Source organism: Phaseolus vulgaris, chromosome 8 (genome assembly GCF_000499845.2).
Source record: "Phaseolus vulgaris cultivar G19833 chromosome 8, P. vulgaris v2.0, whole genome shotgun sequence".
Lineage (NCBI taxonomy): Eukaryota > Viridiplantae > Streptophyta > Magnoliopsida > Fabales > Fabaceae > Phaseolus > Phaseolus vulgaris.
This window is the reverse complement of record NC_023752.2, coordinates 51,538,400-51,557,227: the sequence shown is the minus strand read 5'-3', so window position 1 is coordinate 51,557,227 and position 18,828 is coordinate 51,538,400. Positions and strand designations below refer to the sequence as shown.

The following is an 18,828-nucleotide window of genomic DNA, read 5'->3' as shown; positions in this document are numbered from 1 at the left end:
TGTTTTCTAACTGAATATGCCCCTGCTTTAAATGTTTTTAATACCTTTTAGAGTATTTAAAGAGGTTGATATACTCTCAAGTTTGATAATAGTTTGAGACATTTTGTGAAAGTGTGAAAACAAATTTGAGTTTTCAAGATTTGCATTCAAATTTTTGGGTTTTCTCAAAGAAGTGAAATAGGATTGTTGTAATCTTTTGATTTGATCTTCATTAGGTGTAATCCTTTATGAATTTATTGTATTTTCTAAATACTGGTGTGTAAGTGCAGAATCAGAGGTTGTTCTGATTTCTGTGGTGTTTGTGTGCCAAAGGAAGTGTGTCTTGAGGTGTTCAAGGTCATTTCTTTGGTGGTATGTTTGTAATTTGGATTTTGATTGCATAGTAGATACCAAGTGGTTTCTGGGGACTGGATGTAGCTCTTGGGATAAGAGTGACCTAATATAAATTGCTTGTGTGTTTTTCTCTTACCTTTAACTCATTTAATTTATGTTTTTAAGTTGTTTTCAATTTTGTTGTTATAAACAACTGGTTGAATTGCAAAAACAATCAGTTGATTTTTTGTTAATCAACTTAAATAGTTTTAATTGATTGCTTTATGAATTTCTATATCTGTGATTCTGCTTTGAACTTCATTATACCTTCAAAGTTTGCGAAAATCTTTCATAAACAATTCATCCCCCTCTTGTTTAAGGTCATATATTCTAACACTCGTCACCCCCACCTGGTCGAGCCACTCCTTAAAATTGCGGGGCTGGTTGGTTCAGTAGAGGGGAAACCTCGACCGATCGGTCTCATCGAAGAAATAGGTCGTCGCCTTTGGCCGAACACAGACTTTGACAAACCTTTTTTTAAACTTTTTGTAAGAGGTGGCAAAGGAGTTAAAGAGAGCACACCCCGACCGACCGATTAATGAAGGCTACAAAACATGATTGGTCGGATGAGACGTGTAATAACTTACAAAAGAAGAAGGAGAGGGGTGAAAACGCAAGACGTCACATAACAGGCGAAAGGCCTGAATGGACGCCCAGGTGTTTGGGTGAAGCTGGGTAGGCGCCACATTAAGCGTCTGAAGGACGCCCATTGTGAAGCTGTCAAAGGGGAGAGAGACATGCAAGTCCGAAAAAAGGCAGGAGTACATGTAGAAAAAGGGAGGACTGGTACCTGGTCTCCCAATACAGACACTCTCGGTCGGTAGGCAAGGCTCAACACTAAAGAAACTGGAATGCCCGCCCTCCTTTAAAATCGAGAAGCCTCGATCGAAAAGGTATATGAGATTCCATAACCTTAGGATTAACTCAACTAAAACCTGCCCCGAGAAATAGCTTGCTGGGGGAAGTCCGACCAGTCAATGACTATAGCCGGATCATCCCCCTTACAAGGAGTTGGTTGTAAAGGACCCAAAGGACGAAGAAAAGGAAGAAGAACACACAAGAAGGGGGAGAAAAGGGAGCAGAAGAAGAAGAATTTGGCCGAGACAAGGAAGACATCACTAACCTTAAAGAAAAGCCGAAAACTGAGAATACAACAGGAGGGCGAGAGAATGCTCGGATCTCAGAGCAAACAACAAAGAGGTAGCACAGTATCTCGGCACTCTTTGCTGACTTGAGCCTTGGAGTGCCTTCTGCAAGTATCCCCCCATTCGGCATTCACATGGAATAGAGCGGCCGAGACCTGAAGGAGTAGCGCTAAGGTGAAAAGGAGCAAGCTAAAGTTCGAGTTGACTGCCCGACAAGAAGGAGGGAAACGAAGACAGTCAACAGTTCTCTAGGTCCCATCTCCTTATCAAGAACATACCCAAAATACTAAAATGATTTTGTTTTAATCAAACACAATTTTAATGGATGATCTTTGGCATTAGAGCTTTCGAATGAACCTACATGAAGTTGAAGCTAATGGGGGAGACAATCCTACATGAAGTTGAAGCTAACAGGGGAGACAATGCGTCTACATGAAGCCGAAGCTAACAGGGGAGACAATGTAGATTGATCCATCTTGCATAGGTTCGTCCTATTTAGGTTTGTTCCACATAAGGAATGCAAGCTTATTTTACTGGTTTGTTCTGCATAAGAGGTAGTATGTGTAATATTTTTTAAATTAAAATTTCATTAATTATAAAAAAATCTATTTTTGTTGTTGAAAAATTAAAATTTCATCCCTATTTCAATTAAGATAAAAATATAAAAGAATTCAAGTACGAAAATTGTTAGAAGGTTAGATTAAAAATAATTAAAATTTTATTTTACACCTATTTTCTATCTAATATGTATGTAAATGTATCATAATATTTTATCAAATTTTTACTATAAAATATTTTAACAAAAATGACTATTTTTTTTTTATCTTATTGAAATATCAATTTTGTATTATTTTTTATTAACAAATTTTAAATATAAGACTTTACTTAAAACTAAATCTAGTGTAACTCTTAATATTAACTCTTAATATTAAATCTGTATCTCTTAATATTAAATCTCTTATGTAACTTTTCATTATAGTTTTTCTATCATTACTTTTCACCACTGTTTATATAAATAAAGAGTTTCTTAATTTTTTTTAGAAATTGAAAACATATAATAAAGTTTACAGCAATTTACTTAATTTGATTTCTTGATAATTTCATTATATGATTTTTTCTAAAATCTTTTTTGAACCAAAATATTTTGAGACCTAATAAATTTTTTGCACTTGTCTTATATTTTTATTTTTTTATAAATACAAAAGTTTATTTTTTTAGTGACCATTTTATTCTTAAAAAGTGAGTTGTCTAAGTGATTATTTTTGTCAAAAAGATATACTTTTGCGTCATAGTTCATATATTAAATTGTTTACTTAATTTTCTTTTAAATTTAATTTATTGAACAAGTGGTCTAAAAAAATAGTTTCAATTAAAATTAATTGTAACAGTATAATTTATATACTTCGAAATATTATTTTTAATTATATAAATATACATTTATAGTGTCTAAATACTAGTTATTTTTAATGGGAAATGATAACGTGGGCCTCAACTTCATCGACGCTACCGTGTCAGTGAATCGCGTTTCAATTCGTCTCTAACGCGATTCAGAGGGTTACTATTGTAATTCTACGTTTCTCTTTCTCACACTCTTTTATTTTGCCATAACCTAATCTCAATCTTTTTCCCGCTTTTCTCATAACTCTATTCTCGGCTTTCTCCCAAGCTTTCAGCTGAAGGATTTGAGGATCGAAGACCGAATCACTGTGAGTTTTGCTTTTAAACGTTTTTTTGTTACATCAAAATCTTTGTCGCGCATTTATGGTTTTTCTGAATTGTGTGATTTTAGGTTAGGAAGAAAAATACCCATGAAGGGGATGTTTGTTCTCTTTGGAAATTTTCCATCGTTGTTGTGCTGATTGTGTGATGTTTGATTTGACTCTTTGTCAGCTCTTTCGCTGAGTGTTTACCTCTGCACGTACTTAAAATATGTTAAAACTTCAAGCATTTTAGTTTGAAGAGATTGTGTCTAAGAGATTGGAGTTCAATGATTTCCTCTGAGTAATTGAAGTTAGTTGGGGATATTATTTACTAAAACTGGGTTGCACTCGATTTTGTGTTGTTTTGGAATAGATTCTTCATGGTCAAGGTGAAGCAACAAATAGTTGCTTCTACTTTTTCATGGTTTCACAATGATTTCGTAAGGTAGAATCAATTCTTGTGTGTTGTTCAAACACACTAATTGTTACCGGCTTGAACTCCAGTTAATGGCCTTTTTGAAAACCTATTCGGTTTACGTTGTTTCTGTTGGTCCATTTTTCTCATACAGACTAACTGTAACAGTGGAATATTTAGTTTTTTTTTAGAGACTCCCACTCTGATCTCTGTTAGTTGTATGTAGCTGAATATTGGCTCAATTTTTCTTAAGGTGAGAATGCAGTCCATTTAGTTTTGAAATCAAATAAATTTATTCCTACCTCAAAATATTAAAAAAAAAACCTCTCAACAGTAAAACAAATAATTAATTTGTACGTCATCTATCTGACTGTTATTTAACACTAGGACGTTTCCCCAGTTCTCTCTTTCTCCGTGTCCATCACCATCATAATTCATCCAAGACATCACATCCACTGTCAACTTCATCACTTTTGGTAAAACCTATGTTGCACCTCCTTCTTTCTCACATCAACTCCTCTTCAATGTTCTTTATGGTTTAGGTCTGTTCTGTTTCTGTGGGTTTGTGAATCCCTGTGTCATTATGTTTAATGAAATGCCACAATCATCACATACTTTAGAATTCCTCTGAACTTTAATGTGGGAAGCTGTTTTGATTTTAAGTTTCAATGGTTGAGCTTTCTACTACTGGTTCTTTGCTAGCTGGGAATGAAACCATATATGTGTTAAATGTTTGTAGAAAACTTACCATTGCCATATACATTGTTGTTCTCTTAAATACCATTTACCTATTCCATTGTTGCCTAGCTTACATCTAAAGTTCAAGTGACAGTTTATCTCTTCTTTAACGATGGTAAAATTGCTTCTTCATTCTCTCATGTTTGGCTGCAATGTTTCAGGCACCAAAGTTGCTGTTATGTGGATGCACTTGTTGCATGTCTAAGTAATAAGAGAAACTTTAGTAGTAACGCTTCTGTGCTGGTTGGTTATTAGAGAAACTAATACCAATACCTGAGCTTCAAAAAACCTTTTAGAAAATTGCACTCACTTGGTAGCATGTTAAAATACACATCTGTTGAAACTTATTCAGTCCTTCAAGCTAGCTGCCTTCAACATTGGTTTAAAAACTGGCAAGCACTTAGGAGAAACAAATTGACAGCTAGCACTTTTGCTGCTGCTATTGGGTTTTGGCGTCGGCAAAGGGTCCAGCTGTGGTTAGAGAAGATTGGTGCTATTGAACCTTTCTCTGGAAATCTTGCCACCTGTTGGAGCAATATCAAAGAGGAGGAAGCACTTGAAAGATACAAACTGATAACTGGAAATACAGTGTTGTTTCCTGAATTTCAAGTCTATGATTCACACCCAGAAGACAGCTGGCTTGCTGCTTCACCAGATGGTGTAATTGACAGTCTAGTGCATGGATTGCCTTCTCGTGGAATACTGGAGATAAAGTGTCCATATTTCGATGGGGACATAAGTAAAGCTTTCCCTTGGTCTCGAATTCCAATTCATTATATCCCTCAAGCTCAGGGTTTAATGGAGATTCTAGGAAGGGATTGGATGGATTTTTATGTTTGGACTCCTAATGGTAGTAGTCTATTCAGGTTACATCGTGATGCAGAGTATTGGGATGTAATGAAAATAGCACTGTATGATTTCTGGTGGAAGCATGTCCATCCAGCCAGAGAGTTGTATAGTAGTAATGTTGTAAGAAATCCCCTTTTTCAATTAAGAACAGTGAGGCCAACTCCTAGACATGAATTATGTAGAGATATTGTTTATAAAAGCAAACACATTGTTGCTAATTCTAAGTTGTTGATGCGGGAGATACATGGGAAATTGATAAATTGATGCCTCCAGTTGGTAGAGGAGAATCATCAGAGTAATAGCAAATTCTTTATTATAGACTACACAATATTTAAGTGGTGAGTGTGAATCAATATAGTTAATGAATAAATTGATGTTATCGAATAAGAATGACATTATGAATTTGTCCTATTGATTGTTAGATGGGATTATTTGAAGTTGGAGAGTGGGTAGAGACAGACATATAAGGTTATAGAACTATACAAAATTGAGAAATGTGATAGAGTAAGGCTTGAGCTTGACTGCAAGATTGGCTACATTTCTCTTCAAATGTTTTATGTGTTTGCTCTTGCACCTTGTCTTCCTATATTCATCGGTGTATTAGATCTGTTGGATCACTTTTCTAATAACAAAAAATCACATGCTATTTTGAGTTAAATGCTTGCTATAGGATATAAGGAGTTACTTGCTATAAAATTCAGTTTGAGGTTGCAGTTATTGTTACTTTTACCCTCTATTTGATTTTACCTGATATTAAGACTCTTCTTCTCATAGTCAGCGTGACCTAGTTCTGTAGGTTCCAGCAAGGTGATTTTTAGTTCTAATGAACTTGAATTGAAGTTTCAATTGTAATTTTGATCAATTGATTGTTAATTTAGTTGTTCTTATTGCAATTTTTACAGGATGTTATCTATTAATCTTTTGAAAGGTACATAGTCTCTTTTATATTGAAAGCTATGTAGCACAAACACTGACACGGACATTGATACGACATGGACATGAACACGGAGATACGTATAATCAATAAAATGTAGGATATAGGGACACACTTATATATATATATTATAATTATGAATTATATAAATTGATAATAAAGATTTGTGCAGAACTATGTTCAGTATTCTTTTGTAGTAGAAAGTTGTTTCTTATGTCTGATTCAAAAAGATTTTTATTTCTCCTTTTTAAAATTGCGTTATAACCGTTCTAGAATTGTTAGAAATCTAACAAATATTTTTTGAATTATACACTTCATGGATATGTGTCCTACAAGTGTTTTACGAGTGTCCGACACGGATACGCCATTTAAGAGGTATGTCCGAGCCTCATAGACCGAAAGTGAACTAGTAAATATTTTCCCTCTTTTGCCGTGCTTATGTATAACCATTCATTTTCCTTTGCCCAAATGCTCAAACTTTTGGGAAGAGTTGATTCATGGCATGGTGTGAGACGGGTAGACCTCCAGTTATGCTTAATATGGTCTTGATAACATTGGTTATTTGCAAAAGTAAGATTCATAAGTTGTTTTTATAATCGAGAATAAATATATTGCAACTGAGTATATTTTTATTTTGCACACAGTCTAAATTCAACTTCTTTAAAATGTTCTGTTTGTAAAAGTTAGGAACTTCGTTTCCTGTTAGATTAACTCTTCATACTCTCTTTTTAGTTGCTCTGTTACTCACTTCTTCAGTCTTGATTGCTTCTTTTAACTATACAACATTCCTATGTTTATAGGTTTCAACCCCTTACATTTACAAGTTCTCTTTTTTAATTTTTCCGTTTATAATGTATACAATAAATTACTTATCTTGTATCTATCATCCTCAAAATAGTGGTCATCCCACTAAAGTGATTTGGGCCTAACATTCTACTTCACTTTTGAGGATTGATAACTATGGTATCTTTTCCTGGCATAAATGTTTTATAATGTGAATGGTGCGCATGTTACCTTTGTTATTAATAATGAAGGCAGAATAAAGTTTACCATCATGTTCAGCAGTCTTGTCCTTGGCCGTTTGATTATTATTACACTATTTTTACAATATTCTTCTGTATGTTGGGTAAAGGTTCTTTTGAACTGTGGATATAGGCAAAAGAGCAATTCTTGAACTGTTCATAAAAAAAAAGGATTCTTGAACTGTTTTTACACTGGGAGAAATATATTTTTGAAGTGGTTTGGGAACTAGTCAGAACCAGTTCACAATGCTAAAACCGGTTCAGTGGTTTTAAACAGGTTTATAGAACAAGATCCACTTTATGAATTAAAAATGATTTACTGAATCAAGAACTCAGTTTGATTTTATTCTTCAAGAATAAGCAGTTTGGTTCAGTTTTTATGCTGGACCTGATCCGTGAACAGGCTTATCAGAATTTGGTTTGAGTTTGAGTTTTGACTCAACGTTTGTTAGCTCGTTAAAGTTTGACTTTTGGCAATTTCATACTCATTAGTTTGCAGTTAACTGGCTTAATGATTGTTCTCCTTTACAAGATATTTCCCACTGTGCAGAAATATTTGTAGTTCTTGAAGGTAGTCTTGCATGTGTTTGTTAATCTATGTTGTGATTTACTATCCAGTGTTTGGAGTGAAATGGTTCAAATTTTGACCAGTGCTGTCTGATGCATTTTCTGAAATAGGTAAAGGGTGCTTTAAATAAAAATTTGGGATATGACAAGGTACTATTTACCTACAAAATTAACAGTTTTTTGAGTTGTTTGTTTTGCTTATTGATTTTGCTGTTTCGAGCAGTGATTTTAGTTTGTGTTTGTGACAAATTTTATGGCGGCTATTATTGCCTATTCATATTGTGGCTGTAATTACCCTTTGGATTCTCAGGTTACATGGAGGATTCAGAGCAGAGGAAGAAAAGGCTGAGAGAAATGCGCACACAAGCTGATCATGCTGAAGTTTCTGGTGGTGTGGAAGGTTTTGCGATGCCCGGTTCTCTCTCAAATCCCCTGATTGAAACTCCTTTATCTATGCCATCAGGGGATAAATCATATGCTGCTCCAAGGTTTGACTTTTATACAGATCCGATGAGTGCCTTCTCTTCTAACAAAAGGAACAATACCAGTATCCAGGCTGCACCAGATAGTTTCCCTCCAAATGTTGGTGGTTCTCTTATGGCACAATATTCATCACCACATCCAGGTACTGATATGTTTATCAGTTACTGTTTAACTGACGTTGGTATCCTTTAATTTGATTTGTATAAGTAGCTATCCACTCAGTCTTGTAGATTCATGTAGCACTAAGATAATAAGCCTGATTTATGGTGAATATTACTTATACTACGTCCATGCATAATGAAATGAGGACTTTACAATCCCTCAACACCCTTCCCCTTTGACACCTATTTAGCAAGTAGCCTGATATGTTGTTTACCCTTCAAATGTTGATTTTTTACATTGAAAAAGTTTTCAGAAGATTATTTGCATCAATTGACAACAATCTACACCGTTTTGAAATTTGACTCAATCAAGTAGGAAATCTAGTCTTCCGAAGATTATGTAATATCAATGTAGCCTAAAGGATTTGGTGGAGTCCAATTTGGATTTTTTAAAGGTACCAATTTATATGGTAATTTAAATATTTTTGGATGATTCAAATGACGCAGTCCCAATCTTTCAAGGACCAAAACTTCATGCTACTCTTTAACCTATGAGAAGTTTCTCTGGTCCATTTTTATTTAATAATGGTTGACTGAAGGTATGCAGCATTGCTTTTTAGTTAGTTTTATATGTTCTTTAGTTTTAACTACCTCGAATTTCTCGTGTACTCTACTATCTAGATTTACCTTGTCTTTTCCTCAATGACAATTGTTATTCATTGATTGATATAACAGAATCAACAAATCCACAGATGACTCTGCCTCCCTTTCAAGTATCAGCAGCAGCATATAGAAACCTGGATTTGAGTGGACCTAGAGGTCCTGCTCACGATAACTTCCTATTCCATCCACCAAGTGGTGGTAGATATCCAAATCCTAGATTCGAACCATCAGGTGGTCCATTATATAACTCTGCACTGCAGGGTATAGCTCACCAGCCCAGTTACAGTATTAATCCTTCTCCAGGATACAGGAACAGTCCTAGGCCCAGTTACAGTCCGAATCCTTCTCCGGGAGACTGGAACAGTCCTAGGCCCAGTTACAGTCCGAATCCTTCCGCAGGAGATTGGGACAGTCCTAGGCCCAGTTACAGTCCCAATCCTTCTCCAGGATACAGGAACAGTCCTAGGCCCAGTTACGGTCCCAATCCTTCTCCAGGATACAGGAACAGTCCTAGGCCCAGTTACAGTTCCAATCCTTCTCCTGGATACAGGAGCAGTCCTAGACCTTGTTACAGTCCTAGCCCTGGTCAAGCGCGAGGCAGGGGTATATGGCACAACCCTCGCAGCTCTGTTTCAGAACAGGGTAGTGGACGAGGACCAAATTTTCATGGTCGTTGGTCCAATGAAAACGCAGGTCCTGGTCCCAATCGATTTTACAAGAGCTCCATGGTTGAAGATCCGTGGAACCGTTTAGAGCCTAAAATATGGGAGGCAATTACTGGTTCTTTACATACTTCACATATACCTGAGAAAGTAAAACCCTGGATTTCAAAATCAAAGAGTACAATAGGAGAGGGATCATCTGCTGCTTCTGTCAAGTCCAGTTCTGAACCAAGCCTTGCTGAGTACTTGGCTGCTGCATTCAATGAAGCTGCCAATGATGCAGAAAATGTATGATGACAGCTGATTCATGAAGGGCCCATCATGATGTTACAGAGAAATGAATTTCCAGCCAGTGAAAAAACTAAATAAATCATCTGAAGTCACTTCATAGATTAATGTCAAGGAGGTCAGCTATTTGGCGGTACTGTTTGTACTAACTAATACACAAACGTGAGAAAGTTTTAGGGATGTATTTGGTACATGGCACGGTTTGATCAGTTGACGTCCAATTGATTTTGTACTATCTAAAAATGTACTGGTGCAGATAAAAAAAATCCATGCATCATTTGGCTAGAAAGTAGAAACTGCAAAATTATAATCACATGTGGAGCGCTGATACGTGTTGAAATTACAATCAAATGCTTTTACTCAAGTGCTATATTCCTGTCTATATTGTGATGCAGTGAGCATCTAATGGGCCGCTAAGGGTATTATGGAAATGTTTTTCAAATTAGACTTTCACCATCACTAACATCACATTTGCGTCTTTCACAATTTTTTACCCATGTTAATCTTGTTTGTATTACTACTACAAGGTATTGATATTTAGAGAAGATGAAATCCTTATAAATTACATTTTTAATGATATCATTATTAGGAATATTATTTTCGGGAGTATTCTTAAAAATTGTTAGCATATATTTTATCATTTTAAAGAATGTTTATAAAATTTAAAATAATTAGAATGAAAAATAAGAGTTAAAGTAGAATTTAAGTGGTTGAAAAAAATATTTCTTACGTTATCTTTTTTGGGAATACAATTTTTTCCACCCTTCAATATCGGAAAAAAAATAAGGCAAAATCATTTGTAATGACTTAACTGTGAGTGAACGAATTCGGAGAATAGCAAACAAAAATAAAAACACTGTAGTTCCAAGTTCATGTTATCGTAAATGAATTTTAATTTTAATCAAACACAATCATACAGGTTAATAGGTGTGCCATGGCGAGATGGCTTGGGCAGTAAGGTTTCCAAATAGCGGAGCGTTATTAACGGATGCAGTATTGGTCAAAATTTAATGTTCCACTCTGTTGGATTTAGTGGTTTACCTCTCCAATTTCTTATCAAATTTATGTTCCCTTTACTCATATTTTCGTAATTTTTTACTTATTATTACATTAACAAGTCTTTTTTCTTTAGATTAATAGGGATTGCGTAGGTAAACCTTGACATTTACGAGTTGCTTTAATTTTGGATTTTTCGTTGTTTTCCCAGTATTTTTATATTTAGTATAAATTTTGTTATAATAATTTAAAACCGCACTCAATTTCACTATTGACGATCTTACTACTTTCTTTTTAGAGTATTTCTTCTGTAGTTGCTTCCAACTAAACACCAATCCATCGTCTATGTTCCTTTTACGGTTTGTGTTGGAAAGTAAGTTAGAATGTGACTAAAATGAAAAACAAGCACACCCTAAGTCATATCCATTGTTAGATAAGTAATAGAATGTGAGGAGAAATTTAAGGTAGAGCGCTTTTGTGGGGATATGTGATATAATCCAACAATGAGTCCAGTGAGCAGTAGTACGTAATGGAAACTAAATGGTATAAAGACCTTAAACTACTTCCTGCAGGAAGAAGAAATGAAGACTTGAAAAAACCTCATCCATGGACTGTCCCTATAACTCCCACAAAGCATAACAAACTTTCTTTCCAATCTTTCAGTGCTCAGAAGTATTTAGTGTAGAACACATCCTCACAAGGGTTTTTGCTCGCAACATATTTCATCACTGAAAGTGTGTATGAGCTGGTCTGCTAAGCTTGCTGGGTCGTCAATCAATGCATCAACAAAAGCACTAACCACCCTTCTCTCCTGTTGAGTAGCCTTAAGGCTGAACCAAGTCAGAAATCTTACTCTGAAGATTTCATCTATGTGGCCTAGATGCTCCAACCATTTCACCACCCTCACAGAATACTCGTAGTCATTTTCCTTCGACCGCTTTCTAGAATTCAAACCAGGAATTTGCCTCATTTCATAAGATTTAGAAGGTGTGGAAGGTGAAACTGCAGCAAGATTTTTATATGAAAAAGGCTCTAGCGACTGAGGCTTGGAGAGGAACTCTTCAAACCTGCCCCTGATATTCAAAATGATGGGTTTCCCAGGATGTTGTCGAGATGATAACTTCATGTCAGAATTGGCAGACTCTGTGGTTATATGGTCCTGTGCACACATTTCCACTCCTGTACCTGAGGATCTCTGCGGTGACCATCGAAATCGATTTCCGCCACAAGCTATAGCTTTTGCAGAATTGGTGGGCTCACACTGGGTCACCCATTTAGCTTCTGCAGCACCCAAAATCCCTGTGCTGCTGAACAGAGAAGCCTTGCAAAAGTACTCAGTTGAAGGATGGAGGTTTTCTAGCTTGAATCTTTTCTCTGGCCTCAAGAAAATGAAGGTGGGTTGTTCAGGGTAGTCTGTTGTTGATACTCGGTGCCAAAGCCTGCAGCCTAGAAAGTTCTTTAAAAGTTTGTCATTGTACTCGAGCACGATAACCACTGAAGTAGGAAGACACTCTTCAAAACGAATTGAACATGCTGCCCAATAAAGTCACAAGAAAAGTCAATTCAGCGTGGGTAACTTAAAGCAAAATTTAGTAATGCAGGAAAAAAAGCCAGTGCTGCTTTCAGGTAATGATACTCCCGCCTATAAAATGCATGCAGAGGAATGTTTATGGGCCATATGAAAAACAGGACTATATAATAATCACTCCGGAGAGTATTCTTTTCATTGTATCCTCTTTTTTTCTACAGAAAAATAAGGTGAAACGGAAATAAGCATCAGCCAAAACAACATTGTTTAATGGTTCAATTGATTTATTTTATCATCTCTCATGCTGTCATATACATATGATCATATGGAAGAAATGCAACTTCATATTCTCATTCATCTCAATCATTGTCTACCATGGAATGAGACTTGCCAATGTGTAAAGCACTGAAATCTCCATATTGAAGAGAAACTGAAAATGTAAAATTATTTAGTTCTTCCCTTTATTCCTCCATATTGAGAGAGTCGTCATATTATTCTGGAACCAAAATTTCAAGATTACTGTATTTTATCATGAAAATCAAGATTCTGGTTCTGCCTGGCATTTTCAATAAAATGACCATTAAAAATACAATAAAAAGCTTACTTGGTGCATCTTTCTTTTCCACACAAACAGAGAGAAGGTCAGAAAAATTTGAATCAAAACATTCAATTGCAGTAGAGCACAATCTCTGAACCTCAGCACCACACGAAAGCCTGCTTACAATTCCCCGTGTCATCCTCGCATATACATGATCAAGTGATCCCACTTCATTCTCCAGTAATTTGAGAGCAGATTCTACAATCTTTTGCAGTTCCTTGTACATTTCTGTTCCTACAAGAATTCTGTGAGCCAGGGATATTCGCAAAGACAGTATATCCATTCTTCTCGCTTCTCTGGCAACCAATAATTGCTTTCTCCATGTCCTGTAAAATCCAAACATCCATTAAAAAAAAATCAAAACTGTATCTTACAAGAGCCACCTTACACTGCAGCAGACAACTAATATGAAACTTTGTGATAACATTTCTTTTGTTAATCAGTTTTCCCAATAACGTGAACAGATGACAAGTTATTAATAGGGTTTATGAGTGAGTGATAAAAATTCGAATAATGAATGCATATAATTATCTAATGCATATTGTACTTTTGAATGCGGGAATAACAAATGTATATAACCAACTTACTTCATCAGTTCATTACTTTTTCCACAAGAAACACAACAGAAGGCTCCATCTAACTTAATACCACAACTACCCTTCAAAATGCCAGACATTTGATTACTCAAAGCACATTGCAAATGACAGGACATTCCACATGACTCTTCATTGGGAAGATCGGAGCTGCAGGTCAACCACAAACTAGGATCCTTGTTATCATCATAGCAATGACATATGCAACAAGAACATCTCTTGCAAAAAGAATCTTCTGGATTCAATGTAGCTTTGCATGCAACATTTTGACACAAAAAGGTTTTTACTATTTCCTCTTTAATGTTCTCTAGAGGAGCTTGTTGTAAATCCTCAGATGCAGGTTTCTTTTTCCTTTTAGATCCAATGCAACTTCTGGTAGGAGCAGGCATATTTCCGATGACATGCAAGTTAGAGTTCTTAGAAATTATCTTCAGAAGATGTTCTATCATTTGACTCTTGGTATAGCCTGTGTACTTCCTCTCTTTGCCTAATTCAGCACAGATTATTTCTAGAAGTTCCCTGCGTGTAAATGTCTGAAGCAAATTAGAGGCATCTTTTGACTGTCGAGCAATCTCATGGACTAGTCTTTGTTTTTCAGGCAAACTCAGCACACCCCATTTTGCAGGGTCAAGAAGAAAACCTGTGGAGAAATACAACATTGTTAGCTTGAACTTCATTATGTGTCTAAAGTTCTGCCGATAAATGAAGTTCAACACGATTTGTATGGAAATATATTTAACAAATTTGCAATATGCATGACTGTCCTCTTGTGAATTAAACACTATATTTATCACCTGCCAAAAATATCTAATACGTTTACAAAAAGAAAAGACTACAATAATATATGCAGAAGGTGCAAGCCAGAAGAGAAATAAACCATTATAGTGTGTTTAACATATAGTTTTACAAACCAAACATTAACTCAAAATAATGCAACAATAACAACAACCTGGTAGTAATTGATCCATCAACATGCATCCTGAATATTAAAAAACTGAATTCTCATCTGCATTAACCTCTAATACAGTTCGTACACTTCAATTCCAGCTGCATTATTATTATTATCATTATTATGAATTGGACAGCACACCCAGCTAAACACACTTCCATTTCCCATTCCTAATTTGTCAATGTAATGAGCGGGGCGCCAACACAAGTGGCAGGCATAAAAACGAACAACATTTTGCCTTCGGAATAACAACAGTCACAAATCAATTAACCATATTTCTATGGTCTACCTTTGATAAAAAGAAAAGCTTGTCGAAGATAAAAGATTGAAACGACTCAGGACAACTATCAACTGCATTAACAATTCAACGATTGAAATTAAAGTTACAAAATCGTCAGATAATATCAGTAAAACTTGGAGCTAGCAACCGAACTATTCAGTGGAGAAATTGGTAATCCGTGATCAGAGAGATTCACTAGAGGCACAACCTGGGACATGCATATATACATAATGAAAAGAGATGTCTCAACCTAGGGAGAAAATCTGTATGATACACTTGTACAACCACCTACGGGATTTAAGGGATTTATCCACATAGCCCAGAACTGCTTTTAGGGAAAACATTAAAAAAAATGAGGAAAGTAGAAAAAAAATGAGGAAAGTAGAAAAAAAATTTAATTTTTATATAACTAGCCAAGTGTGGCTTCAAAGAAAAACCATTTAGCTTTACAAATTTCCCATTTTTCCAACAGTTGTTTGATGAAAACAGGTTTGTAAAAGCACCCAGCTACACAAACCACCAAAGCAATAATGCAAATGACCAAAAATGAAACTTTTATAACCTACATTGTGAACTGAAGAACACCCACGATTTATTTAATGGAAATACAACAGAAAACAAAGTAAAAAAACGTTAAAGTTCATGGTTTTTTTTTACATACTAAAAAACGTAAAACCCCAGATAGTGAAACACCAGGAGAGAGAAAGTGATGAGCGAAAAGTAACCTGAATAAGGGGTGTTGGTTCCCAGAAAAGCAGAACCCTTGCTCTCTTCTCCGCTCATGATTCTCACTCACACAAGAATTTGCAGTTTTATCTGAGACTGTGTAGCGGCATTGGTGATCTATTGGTATTGGTGTGAGAGAGAAAGAGAGTGAGAGTGAGAGAGAAAGAGAGTGAGAGAAAAAGATAGAAGGAGTGGCATGTAATTGTGCATTCAATGCTAGGATACAAAATTTATGCTGTGACGAGTGATTTGGTATAACGTAATTCCCGAAAAGGGAAACTCGGAAACACAAGTGCCAAAAATTGAAATAATAAAAGGGTTTTTCGTGGATTAGGGTTCTTACAACTAATTAATTAACACATGATTTTTATACCAAGCTTTCATTGTCTATATCATATCACTAAAATCTCATTTGATATTCACATTTTCTTAATAAATTCAGCAAATTTTTAGATTGAATGATTTACCGTTTAAACCTGTACATTAAATCTCATGTAACGTACGTTATTCGTAAATTTGTCATATCATAGGTCATTTTCATTTTCTAACTTAGTGATAAAATTGAATTAAAATTAAAAAATGATATAATATATTAATAATGGGTCTAAGTTATGTTTTTCATATTTCACACTTAGGTTAGTGTTAATCAATTTTTATTCTAAACCTTTATTTACTTTCCACAATATAGAATTGTTTTTTAAGACGAAAAGGAGGGAATAAATATAAATGATATAATGAAAAGAAAAAAAAGAAGAAAACCTCTTAATTTATGACAATGAGAGATTGTAAAAAAAGGAAGACTTATATATCTATAACCATATATAAGGGATTTTCTTCTTTCATTTTTCTTTAGGCTTTCTCTCGTTTCCAATTTTATCCTTTATAATACTAAAATATAATAAATATAATAATTATTTATTTTAAATTAAAAATTTAGAAAGTTTAAATTTTGAAAAAAAACCTCATTTCCTACTATTTTACTCTTTAAATAATTAATTTTTTAAATATAAATAATTTTTCCCAATAAAATACACAATAAAAAAATTACATACTACAAAATAAAAAAATAATTATTTTTAATAAAAATATTGTTATAATTTAATAATATCTTTATTTCAATAATTATTCTAATAATATTTTTTTTTCAAATATGAGACTCTATTTTATATATAATAAAATTTATAGTGATATTTGTAAATTTATGTTATATATAATTATTATAAATTTATAACTTAATATTTATAATAATGAGAATACAACAAATTTTTAAAATATTCAAAAAAATAGTAAACAAAATTTTAGAAATATTTAAAAAAGGTGGACTCATACGCTTGTGTGTTCTATTAGTATTTGTAAATTTGTGTTCCTCTTAGTGTATATATATATATAAATTGATTGTATTATTAAAAGAAAGTTGTTTTGAAATGTTATATACACCTACTATTGGATGTTTTTTTTCCCAATTTTTTATTATAATAAATAAAATTATTTAACTCTATTTATTTTTCTCAATTCAAACAATCTTTTTCATTAGATATATTTTTTATTTTCACTTCTTTACTTTCTATCATATCATCCAAATCTGTAAAATTATTAAATTTACATTGATATTATATAATAAATATATTTATTAAAATTGTAATCATAATTTCTTAATTTTTTTTGACTTAATTAAATATATTGAGTATTAGTTTTGGATATATATTTATGTTAAATACTTTAGTAAATAGCAACTAGAAGAAGAAAGGAAAAGATAAAAAGAAATAAAAAGTATTATTTTTTATTAAAAAATAAGAAAAAAGATTTATTAGGTAACAATAATACAAAAAAAAAAAAATTACAGTCACTCATAATTACGTATGGATTATGAATTGATTAACAATCACGTATATAAATTATGATAATGAAAAAACATTTTATTTTTATTTTTTGCAACATTATATACGTATAATTAATTTCTACTTTTTTTTTACATTTTCCTACCTAAAGAAAAACTTGGATTAATCTAATTTTATTTTATGTGTTATCATATCTTTATCAAAACAAATTCAAATAAATTACCCTAATAATTTTTTAGGCAAAGTAAAATAAAGATTAACATATATGTTAACTCCTCCTTTTAACATTTATAATTTTATCCTTCAACAAAAAAATGCTGTGACTTAAAAAAATTCATTAATATTATTGCCTAAGTTAAAAATTCTTATATAAGATAATATTGTTGATATCTATAGATATTTTAAAAGTATATTCTAAAATCTAAGTGGTATTTAATTGATTGAAAGTTTTTAAAAAGTTGAACTTAATGTAATATTTGAAGTGTGACTAATAAGTTGCTAGCATGGTGAAGGTCATCAAAGAAGAAGAATAACAAAAGAAGTGTGATTAGGTTTAACATGCAAGTAGAGTTTGGCATATTAATGGAAAATGTGACATTCTTTATTTATTGTGAGTAGTTTCCACACCTAACGCATGAGACAACTTACACACAAAAACTCATTTCCATGCTTCTTTCTCACAGATTCATTCTTCTTGTTTCCCTCAAAAGGAAGTCTTCTGCAACTCATTTCTTTTTAGGGTTTAGGCTTTGCAAAATCTTCTTCGATATCTCCATTATCAATTTTGTGTTTATTTTCGCACCATTTTTTTTTTCTTTAATTAACATATTTCTATCTGTTTTTTCTTTCCAAATTATATATTAAACTTTTGTAATGGTATTTTAATATAAGGTGGACAAATATTCGTAAAGTTTTTATGATAGTATATTAATTATTCCACGTTACATTAAAATAAATAAAATTATTCTAAACCCTTTACAACATTGTTCTTATAGAATTAATATTCTATTGGAGGATGGGTTAGTTTAGATAGTAAATATTCTATAGTTTGGTACGTTATTTGTATGTGAAGCTAGTGTTTTTACTTTGAAAGGTATTTTTAGATGGTTTGAGGTAGTATAAGGATAAGAGTCAACTTTCATAAATTAATGATAGGTGTTTATTACAATAAATTTGTTCAATAATTACATACGAATATAAATCTAGATATAAATATATATGTAATACAATAAATACTTTACATAGAATTATATTTATATGTAAATTTCTGTTACATAGGATTTTTTTTTTATATAACAATATATAATTTTTGTAAAAAAATCATATAAAAAATTCGTATGTAAGAGTGGAGCGCTAGGCACAATTTGTTTTAGTTTGTAAA

At 33.3% G+C, this 18,828-nt stretch overlaps 3 protein-coding genes across 7 annotated transcripts; 2 read left to right on the top strand and 1 right to left on the bottom strand.

The window, feature by feature from the left end:
* Window positions 1-2,972: 2,972 nt before the first annotated feature.
* Window positions 2,973-10,303, top strand: LOC137823638 (protein SICKLE). Of its 5 annotated transcripts, none has more exons than XM_068628851.1 (4): window positions 3,091-3,223; window positions 7,854-7,892; window positions 8,053-8,367; window positions 9,062-10,303. In XM_068628851.1, exons 3-4 carry the CDS (start codon window positions 8,058-8,060, stop codon window positions 9,943-9,945), a joined length of 1,194 nt encoding a protein of 397 aa, XP_068484952.1. In that variant the 5' UTR covers window positions 3,091-3,223; window positions 7,854-7,892; window positions 8,053-8,057; the 3' UTR covers window positions 9,946-10,303. The 5 variants fall into 5 exon arrangements, with proteins under 5 accessions (XP_068484951.1, XP_068484952.1, XP_068484953.1 ...); XM_068628852.1 differs by lacking the exon at window positions 7,854-7,892 and adding an exon at window positions 4,532-4,575 and having other exon boundaries at window positions 3,102-3,223; XM_068628850.1 differs by lacking the exon at window positions 7,854-7,892 and having other exon boundaries at window positions 2,973-3,223.
* On the top strand, window positions 4,689-5,483 carry LOC137825326 (uncharacterized). Its single transcript, XM_068630999.1, has one exon. It carries the CDS (start codon window positions 4,689-4,691, stop codon window positions 5,481-5,483), a length of 795 nt encoding a protein of 264 aa, XP_068487100.1.
* A 1,080-nt stretch (window positions 10,304-11,383) lies between the features above and the next one.
* Window positions 11,384-15,952, bottom strand: LOC137823637 (VIN3-like protein 2). Its single transcript, XM_068628849.1, has 4 exons — window positions 15,609-15,952; window positions 13,649-14,294; window positions 13,068-13,387; window positions 11,384-12,468 (listed from the first exon to the last, which is right to left on the bottom strand). Exons 1-4 carry the CDS (start codon window positions 15,664-15,666, stop codon window positions 11,630-11,632), a joined length of 1,863 nt encoding a protein of 620 aa, XP_068484950.1. The 5' UTR covers window positions 15,667-15,952; the 3' UTR covers window positions 11,384-11,629.
* Between the last annotated feature and the right edge of the window lie 2,876 nt (window positions 15,953-18,828).

Excerpts from the sequence above, each read along its gene's own strand:
- LOC137825326 (XM_068630999.1), top strand. The coding sequence starts at position 4,689 with ATGTTAAAATACACATCTGTTGAAACTTATTCAGTCCTTCAAGCTAGC.
- LOC137823638 (XM_068628850.1), top strand. The coding sequence starts at position 8,058 with ATGGAGGATTCAGAGCAGAGGAAGAAAAGGCTGAGAGAAATGCGCACA. Across the intron at positions 8,368-9,061 it reads ATATTCATCACCACATCCAG|AATCAACAAATCCACAGATG; the intron begins GTACTGATATGT and ends TTGATATAACAG.
- LOC137823637 (XM_068628849.1), bottom strand. The coding sequence starts at position 15,666 with ATGAGCGGAGAAGAGAGCAAGGGTTCTGCTTTTCTGGGAACCAACACC. Across the intron at positions 14,295-15,608 it reads AACCAACACCCCTTATTCAG|GTTTTCTTCTTGACCCTGCA; the intron begins GTTACTTTTCGC and ends ATTTCTCCACAG. Across the intron at positions 13,388-13,648 it reads AAAAGTAATGAACTGATGAA|GACATGGAGAAAGCAATTAT; the intron begins GTAAGTTGGTTA and ends TGGATTTTACAG.